At 40.2% G+C, this 12,033-nt stretch overlaps 1 protein-coding gene across 2 annotated transcripts in view; it reads left to right on the forward strand.

Moving 5' to 3' along the window:
- LARS2 (leucyl-tRNA synthetase 2, mitochondrial) overlaps positions 1-12,033 on the forward strand; it is a 161,765-nt gene that overhangs the window by 83,215 nt on the left and 66,517 nt on the right. For both annotated transcript variants that reach the window (XM_030936067.1, XM_010374389.2), the window contains 2 exons: positions 3,896-4,003; positions 6,118-6,277. In XM_030936067.1, coding sequence (XP_030791927.1) covers positions 3,896-4,003; positions 6,118-6,277 — 268 coding nt within the window. The remainder of the gene's footprint in view (positions 1-3,895; positions 4,004-6,117; positions 6,278-12,033) is intronic.

The raw sequence follows: 12,033 nt of genomic DNA on the forward strand, positions 1-12,033 counted from the left end.
GGGAGGGGGAGGATATAAACTCAACAAAAACCCCAAACAAACAAAAATAGCTCTTTAAACAGCTATAGCACTGTAACTACTCACATCATTCTTATTCTGGGGGAGCCCTGGTCTGGGCCAGCCCAGAGTCGAAGGAGAGGTTATCAGCAGTATTGGACAAGGTATTTTCTGAAGCCCTGTTCATCAGAAAACAGTCCTGAATCACGTGTTTATTATACAAAGAGCTTGCAGAGTTGTTCGAGATGTTGATTTCATTTAGTTAATTTTAAAAATTTCTTTTGGTTTTTAAAAATATTCATAGATTTGGTTAGGTTTTAAGCAGGCATTGTTCCAGAATTAGCATATGAAAGCATTCACATTTCGTCCTATTTGAATCTGTCATCCTCATCAAGATCTGAATATTTTAAGCTAGCTCCCTCCATAAAAAGTTTCCCAGCCTTGACGATTAAATCTAGAAGAAAAAGCACAATGAGAGGGCTAATACACTAGTGGCTCAGTAATATTGGTAAAGGAATGGATGTAAAGTGCTATCAGAATTGGACCCAGTCAGGGAGATAGAGCCGATTTTCAGACCATATAATGTGGATTTGATATGATGGAAAGATATCAGATCCCATTAGACCACATATGGGTTTGCTTGGAGGTTAAATGGAGCCTCATCTGTCTTTGGAGAGGAAAAGCTATTGGTCATTTTCAAAGTTTATAATATACTTGCATGCTTGTTGACATTTAAGACCCCCTAAATTGCTCTAAAAATTGAAAAGCGGCCGGGCGCGGTGGCTCAAGCCTGTAATCCCAGCACTTTGGGAGGCCGAGACGGGCGGATCACAAGGTCAGGAGATCGAGACCATCCTGGCGAACACAGTGAAACCCCGTCTCTACTAAAAATACAAAAAACTAGCCGGGCGAGGTGGCGGGCGCCTATAGTCCCAGCTACTTGGGAGGCTGAGGCAGGAGAATGGCGGGAACCCGGGAGGCGGAGCTTGCAGTGAGCTGAGATCTGGCCACCGCACTCCAGCCTGGGCGACAGAGCAAGACTCCGCCAAAAAAAAAAAAAAAAAAAAAAAAATTGAAAAGCATTCTAGAGTACTTAATTTTGTCAGAAGATTAATTGTTTATTAACATGTTGTATTAGTATATAATTAACATATTCAAGATCTACTTTTGCTATAGAGACATCGAGGCATTACTATATTCGCTAATATAGATATATATGTGTCAGGATATTGAAATTTTTATAATCCATTGATGTTAGTTAGGAAACTTGGTTGCAAACAACATAAAGTTACTCTGGTTACCTTAAGCCAAAGAGGAATTGATTAGAAGAGAATCAGGTTACTCATAATTGAATGAGAAAGCCGGAGATCCAAGCTCGGACAGAAATGAGGGGAGAACAAGGGCACAGCCACAATCTTTTCCCAAAAAGGGTCTGGTTAAGCGATTGCTGCCATTGGTACCAGCATCTCCAGCCTCTGAATCTGGTATGGCATTTTAGCCAGTTGATCCTGTGCCTCTGGGTCACCCCATAGTGTTCTGAAACCGTACTGAGCCTATGACTGGTTATACTCCTTAGTGTCAGTGGGGAAGGGAGTGGGATGTGGTGGCAAGTTTGTCCCCTTTCAAGCTGAGTAATAAACCAAGAGACCTGAGTACAGTGGTCTCAGGCCTGGCTCCAATTAGCTAAGTGATATGGGGCAGATTGCTCTCTGGGCCTGTGTGTCCTCATCTATAAAGAGAGGGGATTTTGATGACATCAGCCCTATGGCTCTATGACCAGAGTCTTCCTTCTAGGAAGAAAATAAAAATATAAGTAAGATAATAGAAGCAGATGGATCTCTAATTACATGCCTTTTAGTTAGAGTATGATAAGCTGAAACTGTCTGAAATACAGATATGGGAAAGCTGAATTTAAGGACTGTTGTTATAAAGTAGTAATTGCATAGCAGAGTATCAGACTGAATATGGACTTGGGAGTCAGCTACATCTTGCTTCAAGTGTTGCTTCCACAGCTCCATCCCATACTTACGGAGTGACTTAGGGAAAAGTTCTGAGACTTGTTTCCTCATCTGGGACATGGACTTGACTTGTGCTGTTGATGTGAAGATTAAATGAGGCAACATACATAAAGGTGCCTAGTATTTAGGAATTATTCTGCAAAGGTTACTACTTCCCTTCTCAGATGCCTGGGGATCTGCTTCTGTGGTACTGCTCTCTAATTCTCTCCCTTGAGTACAGGGAATTAAATGGTACTTTAATGAGCATTTGCCCAAGATAAGGCACAGTTCTAGGCTTTGGGCCAGGCCCTGTGTGGAATATAAAGAAAAATCAGAGTTTGCAGTTGAGCCATAGAGATCACAGGCCAACATTTCCCTATGCCATACTCTCTGAATTCAGATCAGGAGCACTGCGGGGTTAAGAATTGCAGCCTACACAATACCAAACTTAGCAGTTATGTTTTTGTCGTTGTTGTTGCTTTACATTTTTATTGGAAAATGAAATATGGGTGATCATATAAAACAAGTATATAGCCTATTGAATTATTTTAAAGCGATAGTTTGCGTAGATAGATGACAAATATGGAAAATGCTTTGGGTGTGTGTGTGTGTGTGTGTGTGTGTGTGTGTGTGTGTGTGTGTGTGTGTGTTTAAAGACAAAGTCTCGCTCTGTCACCCAGGCTGGAGTACAGTGGTGTAATCTTGGCTCACTGCAACCTCTGCCTCCTGGGTTCAAGCAATTCTCTTGCCTCAGCCTCCCAAGTACCTGGGACTACAGGCAAGCACCACCACACCTGGCTAATTTTTGTATTTTTAGTAGAGACAGGGTTTCACCATGTTGGCCAGGTTGGCCTCGAACACCTGACCTCAGGTGATCTGCCCGCCTCAGCCTCCCAAAGTGCTGATATTACAGGCATGAGCCACTGCACCTGGCCTGTTGTTTTGTTTTATTTTTTTTATCATACATTGACATAAGAATCTTTGTGCTGTAGCAGAAAGAACACTGTTAGTAAATCTAGGTTCTAGTCCTGGCTCATTAATTCCTGTGATCTTCCATGGGCCACATAACCTGTTATAACATAAGTTTATTCATCTGAAAATGAGCTACCATACCAGAGTGTGGGAAGAGATATATGAAAAGCACTTTATGAATTATAAAACACCAAACAAAGCATCATTATATTGCCTCTATTAACCGTCATGTAAAGGAATTTAAAATTGGGATCTTCACATTACAAATAATGATTGACTTTTAAATCCATCTGTTAAAGGAACACATCTCATTATCAAATAAGGGCTGGTATGTGCTTGAGGCCATAGAGAATAATTTATATAAAGACCTCCATTTTAAAGGAATTTAGGATTAAAAGTAGACAAGAAGAAAATCAATGTACGTTTCTAATGGCAAATGTTTATACAAATTAATCTCATGTTTCCCTTATATATTTATAAAATTAGTATTTTTTAAATGCAAAGATAAACTTTATAATGTCCTATGTATGATATTGTTTAGTTGTGGAACATTTATGAATGACTTAGAATTTCAAAATGCATAAACTTGAACTTAATTTTTTTAGTTCCTAGACTGTGGGAAAGAATGTACTAAACACATTTGCCAAAGATGTGAATTATGACCTTTGTGAATTTTCTTCTTTCTATGAAACCTTGACTCACTTGGGACAGCAAAATCGGTCAAACCCATCTCACTGAACTGAATCATAATGAATGCATCTGTTTCTAACCTTTCCTGGCTTCCCCTGACTTAGTGAACAAGGAGAGAGCTAAATCCTGAATCTCCTTTAATGTCCCTGCTTTTCCTGCCTTAACAAGCTGCAAATCATTTGCTTCTTTTTAAATAAGCCTTGTGCCTCTACTTCTTTGTTCTCCTTTCTTTTGCACAGGCCATGCAGGACGCGTTGGCAGACCTTCCAGAATGGTATGGAATAAAAGGCATGCAAGCCCACTGGATCGGGGACTGTGTGGGCTGCCACCTGGACTTCACATTAAAGGTGATCAAGTGATAGCAGCTCCAGCAATTCATGCTTACAAATCTCCTCTACATTTGGGACTCATTGAGTAAACCAGCAACTTGGGACTCCCCAGCAGCACAGTCCAAACATGCACAATTTTAAATTTTCTAGTAGCCACATTTTTTTAAAAGTGCAAAGAACAGGTGAAATGAATTTTAATAACATTTTATTTAACCCATTATAATGAAAATGATTCCGTTTCACGATGGGCTCAATAAAAAATGATTTATTAAAGAGTTTACATTTTAGTACAGTCTTTGAAATCCATATTCTACATTTATAGTACGTACTAGCCATATTTCAGGTGCTGTGATTCATAGCCACATATTGCTACTGGCTACCATATTGGACAGCACAGACACAGAGGGTCTTTAGGGGTCCATGAACTCCCTGAAATTTTATGTACAAAGTGTTTGTGTGGGCATTTTCCTGAGCAATGGGTCCATTACTCTCATTGTAGTCTCCAAGGGGATCATGTCACAAAGCAGATTAAAAGCCAAGGAAGCAGAAGCTAACTGTAGCACCATTTCAAAACTAGATGGACATAGAGCTTAGGGATTGTGTTTGAAACTGCTGTGGAAACACTGCTGAAAGGTCACAATATAGGGCCCACCTGTTCTGGAAGGGGCCCCTAAAACTTCTCTCTTTGTCTCTAATGACAAGAGAGTTGTTCTATTGCTCTTTTTTACCTGGGTGTTCTTTTTTTTATCGTTCGGATTTCTCCTTCTGTCATAAAGATTTTCTGCTCTGTTCATTTAGCGCCAAACCTGCCCTCACCTTTGTTCCAGTCAAAAACCTTTAGGAGGAGGAAGCAGCAGCTGAGACAAAGTTGGCCTTCCTTTCTAGACTCTTGCATACTGACAGCCGTACCTGGTGTCTGCAAGCACCTGCCGCTTGCCACTGAGCTCATAATTCCCCGTGCAACCTCCTCACAAAAGTGATCCAACGTACTCCAACTGCAAACATGGAAAGCCTCCCATAAGGGAGTGTGTACTTTGGAAACATTTCAGTAACAAATCCTGGACTGAGCTTTTCCTCTTACTGCTTTCCCAAGAAGGTGACGAGAGTTCTGAAATTCAGTCCTGCTGTGACTTTTGTTTAAATGTGCAAGGCCATCTCTTTCAGGGCCTTTGCATTAGCCTGAGTCTGGTCCTCATGTCAAAGGCCTTTGCTTCTTAACTAGCGTTTGGTGTGGGTCTCTGGGCCTGCCGGCTACTACGTGTGGAATATCTTCTACACTTTCTTCTTTGCCCAACATTTTACTATGAACATGTTTTTATCTCCATTCCTGGACCCACCTGAAAATGAGATGGGGCAACATAGTGTCTCAGGAAGGAAGCATCTCAGTCCTACAGGGTAGGCCACATCTATGCCTCTGTGCCCCAATTCTGACTCCATAGGTGACACCTAATTGGCACTTAGGCCATGTGGTAGACTGTATTTAGCTCATCATTGGCACTCTGTCAATGTGTTTGAATAAATGAAGGAAGTAGCACCTGTCCATTCTGTGTCCTCCATGTCTGTCATATTAATTGGCACTCAGTAGATGGCTAATGTGTGCGTCTTTCTTAGAAGGCGTTTTAACTAGCTCTTGGGACTCATAGTCATGAACTCAGCTCAGGCCATCTTTTCTCTCTTCAAAACAGTAATAACCTTGGCACCTGTTTTTCTTGTTAGAAAAGTAGATGCCTTTATTTTTTTTTTCTACTCTACCCTTATATCCTTGAAGAAAATACAGCTTCTTTCTCAGAACACAAACAATGTAACACTAATAGTTATTTTTGATTTGTGAACAAAGGAGCCAGAAAAGCCAGGAAAGTGTCTTTCTGAGCATTCTTGGACCACCTTCAACTTGGGAATGCCTGCATGCCCGGTGTGGGGCAAGTGGTAGGAGGTGTTTCTGAAAAAGGAACTGTGATCCTCTTCTCAGCTTCTGCCAGGCACCATCTCAATCCCCACACCCCTAGCCCAGTGGTCAGAGCTGTGGTCGCTGTTGGGGAATGAGGAGGGAAGGGGAAGGGGATACAGTTAGGGAGCAACACAGCCCAAAGGGAGGACTGAGAAATAACGTCACTCTTCTTTCCTACCACCAGGTTCATGGTCAAGCCACGGGAGAAAGGCTGACTGCCTATACGGCCACCCCTGAAGCCATTTATGGCACCTCCCATGTGGCCATCTCGCCCAGCCACAGACTCCTACATGGGCACAGCTCTCTGAAGGAAGCCTTGAGGATGGCTCTTGTCCCTGGCAAAGGTGAGTTGGCAAGTTACGGCTCAAGTGGTAGTATTGCTGCCTTACATTTGGATGGCGCCTCCCAGAGTTCAAGGTCCTTTCCTGTATATCATCTTGCGTGGGTCGTTCTTTGCCTTAGCCTTACTTTTTGTTTTTATTTTGAAACATGAGGATAAAAAAGAGCTCTGAAAATCTTTTTATTACCCCTGGTTTCTCCATGAGTTACTAGTTTGTCTGTGTCTTGAGCTTCTGATTGAAAGCGCAGCTCTCTCCCTTTCAATATAATCTAAAGTTCTTTTCTCCTAGTTATAAATTAGGAAAAGATATAGGAATCTATTCTATTAGGAATAGAATCTTCTCCTAATTTATAATTTCACCATCAAATAAAGCTACACTGTCAGAGACCAGAGGGAAGCCAGTAAGAATGAGAGCAAACTTTTCAAACTTAATTTTATTGTTTTAAAGAATTCATGTGGTCATCTGAGCAGCGTCTTGCTCCATACAGATTTTTAACGTACCTGCTTTCTGAATGGATCAAGCTGACTTAGAATCGGCATATCAAGTTGTACTTGGTCCCTGAAGATTTGAAGATTCTGTGGTTGCAAGCAACAGAATCCATCTCTGACTACCCAGAGGAAAAGGGGAACACATTGGAAGGCTGTGGGAAAGACCGTTGCTAGAGGAACAGCTGAAGAGCCAGTCCGAAAGAAGACTTGGAGAGTGCAGCCCTGAGAGTTTGGGGAGCAGGAACTCACAGACAGTCCCCTGAATGCCACTGTCAGTAATTCTGCTCTAACCCCACCTTCAGTGCCTGAAGCACTTGGTTCAAGACTCCTCTCGCAGGGAAAGGTGTTTGACTGGTGTAACGGGGGCCCCCAGCCTCTTTCTTGGCAAAGGGAGGCCAGGCACCTTCCTTGGTAGACCACAAAGATTGTCCCCAGGGAGGGAGGGGGAGTTCTCCAAAACAAACTTGAGGGCTCTTACCAGAGAAAGGGATATGAAGCCTGGGTAGGTGAAAAGAAGTCCATTCTAAGTTAGAAATAAGTCTCTGCAGTAATTTAAATATTTCCACAAATATCTCATCCCTATTCTCTTTCATGACTATAAACTTCAACCTAAAGTATACAATCTGAATTATTGGGGTCTGAAATAGCATTTGACTAAAAAAATGTTTTGGATGATGATATTAAGTTGCCATCTTTGAAATGACCAGAATGAAACACTGCCTAATACTAGGTTGGAGAGATAGACAATGTCATCCCAATTTCTCTCTGCTTATGACTTTAATTGTTTACTTAGACCATTAAAGCCGGATTCAAATCAGTGAGCACTTTCTAAAGAGCCTGCTGCGTGCACTCTTGGTGGGACATAGATGAGACATTCCAGTCTTAACTGGGTGCCCCTGGGAGGCAGAACAGAGGACAGCCAGATGCTTATGCCACTCACCCCACACAAGGCAGATGTCACCCCTCAGTTTCACCTCTTTGTGATATGCATTGAAATAGAGAAAAGAGTCTTTTGAGTTAAAATTTCTATGTGTGCTTATAAAGCCCAATATAGCTATCTCTCTCAGGTTTATTTTCTCTACTTGCTCAAAAGAAAAACTGGATACTTTTCAACTGTTTAGTTTAAAGGGAAATCTCATAGTTTTTACTCTCATGAGCAATTTGATATTCCTTGAGGGGTATGGTGGCTGAATAATATCTAAAATTGAAGAACTAAAACATGGAAACATCTCTAGCCCTTACATTTTCTCTTATGGCTAATTTGGGGACACAAATGAAAATAAGGGAATATTAATAGAGGAGCTATAATTTGTTAAGGAGCTAGCAAATTATAGAGGTTGGAGTTCCTGAGATGAAAGGCACTGTATACCTTCAAAACATTTTCATATGTAGGAAATTGAGACATTTTTTTAGTACATGCAGACAGCACTGTTTTCATGACCACATGGATGTCGACACATCCGACCTGGCCTCGTCATTTCATTTTGGCAAATTTAGTGCCAAGTGTAATGTTCCATTTGAAGGGCTCATTATTTTCTCCCCTCTTTTTAATAATCTCTGAAATTGTTCCAAATGGAACATTACACTTGGCAATAAAATTTTCCAATTCTAATTTTCAGAGTAGAAATATTCTTTTTGCAGATGTCAATGTATTCAAAATCTCTGGATTAATTTGCACATCAAGTCCCTGGATTTTGACATCATAGTCACAGAAGGCCAGTACAGTGCATTGAGTGTAATTCACCAAAAGGTGAATTCAGATTACCCTAGGAATGTATGATTTATGCCTCTTCTGGCTTTTGGGATTACATTTTAAACCAGGATGTTGTGTCACTGCTGTCATTTACCATTGCTGACCACCTCAGTTTTTTCATTGAATGTCAGGTTTTAAGGATGATTTGTGTTAAAGCAGTGACCACTGAGTGTCATGGAAGTGCACAGTTGTGACTAAATTTATCATTTGCAGGAGTTTCAGTTCTCAGTCATGAGCTCCTGTTGTTGCTATGTTTATTTCTACATATCAGCTCCTGATTTGGCCCAAGATGACCAAGATTCTGGTCCTAGATCCATCCATGTGACTTAAGGAAGGTCACATAAGCTTTGTAAGTTTAGCCTTCTTGGCAGAGCACATAGTGGGGCTGCCAGCTAAGGTGGTCTTGGAGGACCTTGTGGGTAGAGAAGGAGCCGTGAGGGGCCCTGTGGAGGCGAGTGACCCATGTGGCCAGGGCAATGCTAGAGTGGCAGGCCGGCTGACCCCATTAATTGTGGAAAGAGATGGCGAGGCCCCCAGAACATCAGGGGTCAGGATGGAGGGAGGGAACCGATCTGAGAGGTCTGTGGAAAGCTGCGAGGGTGGAGGATCCCCAGATGATTCCTTGATTTCTAGCCTGGCCAACTGGGTTGCCGATGTTATTGGCTAAATGAACTGTTTTTACTTAGCATCCTTAATTTGGCACAGATTCCTTTAAGAGAGGAAAAAAAGCAAGGTGCTCCCCTAGAGCTCTTGAAATTTAGTTTATTTCCATAATCATTGACGTCGCCTCCTTTTCTCAGCTGACCAAATCTGACTTAAGTCATGTTATGTAAGCTCTGATTTGATAGGAACTAGAAACCATAAAAGGCATCAATGGGGAAATATCATCAGAGTTCTAGAAGCTGTTCTGTCTTTTCCTGAAATCTTTTCTTACATTCCTAATATTAAAATATTCAAACCCTGGGGCTTTTGAACCACACATTTTAGCTCTGTGTCACCGACTATCTACACAATATATTTTTTGCTGAAAGGGCAGATGAGGTCTCTCTAAAGGACAACTTGGAACTCTGTTGTTATTGACACATTACAGGCACATTAGAGAGCAAGAGCCTCCCTGGAAGCCCCAGGACATTAAGTAATAATTAATTGCTCACTGTTGTTTTGCTCTTGTCTGCATAGCATCGGTATGAGGTGAGGACAAAGGGTGAGAGCAGATCTGTAATTCTGGGGTAATGGTTTGGTTTTCCATCAAACTGTTTCAAGTAGAATTCTTTGATGTTATGTGAAGGGAAAAGCTTGTGTGCTCAAAAAATCTGGAATAAACAAAAATAAATGGGTATCTTTGCTTTGGACTTCTCAGAATCTTTGCTGTGCTAATGTGCACTGCAACTGTCTGAGAGAGGAAGTCATAGGCAACACTTGTCACACCCACTTGCCCACCAAGCCCTGTTTCCATGAAGTATGCCTAGGAACTAGTTATATGGACTGCTGCCTTGGTGAATACCAAATAAAAGTCATTTGTCTGTTTTTCCAGAGGGTGAGAGAGACGGCCTTCTTTGCAGTGGGTGCCTTGAGGGTGAAGGACAGATACCTTTTTGTCTAATGTTTTCTTTGTAATTACTGAAGTGTTTTGCTGTTATCTAACTACTATGGGAAATGCTTCAGTTTCTTCAGATTTTGGGATTCCTGCATCACATCAGTAGCACAGGAGTGATTGCTGAACACATTAGTAATTACAAAGGAAACACGAGAAATATGGAGAACACTAGAGACCTATTCAGGAACTTTGATTTTAATTATGTTGTTTCTAGGAAATAGATTTTGACCAGGTATAGCATGTGAGCTGCTACCATGCATTCATTGCAAATCTGCTAATATTTAAGTTCAAAGACCAATTTTTGGTCCTACCTGAAAAACTGTTATAATATAACTTTTCTGTGTAATAAAAAGCAGTTCAACTCTTTCAAGCAGTACACTACATTTTTTCATGTTACTTTGTTGTGTAACAACTGAGCATACCATATAATAACCTACTTAATATATAGAATTCCATGGTTTTTAATATAGTCACAAATTTATACAACCATCCCCACAGTCAATTTTAGAACATTTTCATCATCCTAGAAATCTCAGACCCTCTGGCAGTCATCCCTCCCCAATTCTTGCCTCATCTCTAGCCCTAGGCAATCACTAATCTACCATCTGTCTCCATAGATCTGCCTATTCTGGACATTTCATGTAAATGGAATCAAATATAATATTTGTCATCTTATTGTCTGGCTCCTTTGACTTAGCATAATGTTTTCTTTCCTTTTTATTTCCAAGTAATACTTCATTGTATGGCTAGGCCACATTTTATTTATCCATTTTATTAATTGACAGGCATTTGGGTTATTTCTACTTTTTTACTATTAATATTATGAATTCTATGAACATTAATAAAGATTTGTGTGTGGATATATGTTTTTATTTCTTTGGCAGTATACCTAGGGGTAGAATTGCTGGGCCATGAAGTTTAAGGAACTGCCAGACCATTTTCCAAAGTGGCTTCACCATTTTACATTCCCACCAGCAGTGTATGAGAATTCCAGTTTCTCCACATCATTACCAGCTCTTCTTATTGTTGGTGATCATTTTGATTATGGTCATCCTTGTGTATATGATGTGGTATCTCAGTGTAGTTTTAATTTGCATTTCTCTGATGGCTAGCATTGTCAAGCATCTTTTCATGTGTTTATTGACCATTTATATGTCTTCTTTGGGGAAATGTCTATTCAGTTCTCTTGCCCCTTTTAAAAAATTCATTTTCATTTTAATTTTTAATTTTAGTTTGTCTTATTATTATTTTAACCATTTTTATATATTCTAGATACTAGTCTCTTATCAGATATGTAATTTACTCAGTTGTTTTCCACTTCGGAGAGTTTGTCTTCATGAAGCCCTTTGAAGCACAAGTTTTTCATTTTGATGAAATTCAGTTTATCTATTTTTTCTTTTGTTGCTTTTGCTTTTGGTGATAACTAAAACGCCATCGCCTAATAAAAGTCCACAAAGATTTATTTTATTTTCTAAGAGCTTTATAGTTTTAGATCTTACAATTGGATCTTTAATCCATTTGGAGTTAATTTTTATATATGTCATGAAGTAAGGGTCCAACTTCTTTCTTTTGCACATGGTCATGTTACTTTTTAACTCACGTTCCCACATAATCTTAAAAATCAGGCTGCTTCTGCCTCTTTATTTTCTGGTCTTCACTTAATATGCTATCAGGAAACATTTCTGTGTTTTTATGCAGGCTTCACAATTGTTTTTTAATTGTGAAGAATAATTAAATTATTATTTTTTAATCCATACATAATGTCTTATCAACTCAATGTACCTTAATATCCTAAGTCTTTCCCATCATGTTGAACACTGGGCTTTTTTCGTGTTTGGGGCTATTATGGAGATAACTGCTGTGACCATTTATGTCCACATGGCTCTTTGCTTCATAGAATTTTCCTTAGGAGATATTTCCA

The sequence above is a fragment of the Rhinopithecus roxellana genome, chromosome 1 (assembly GCF_007565055.1).
Source record: "Rhinopithecus roxellana isolate Shanxi Qingling chromosome 1, ASM756505v1, whole genome shotgun sequence".
Lineage (NCBI taxonomy): Eukaryota > Metazoa > Chordata > Mammalia > Primates > Cercopithecidae > Rhinopithecus > Rhinopithecus roxellana.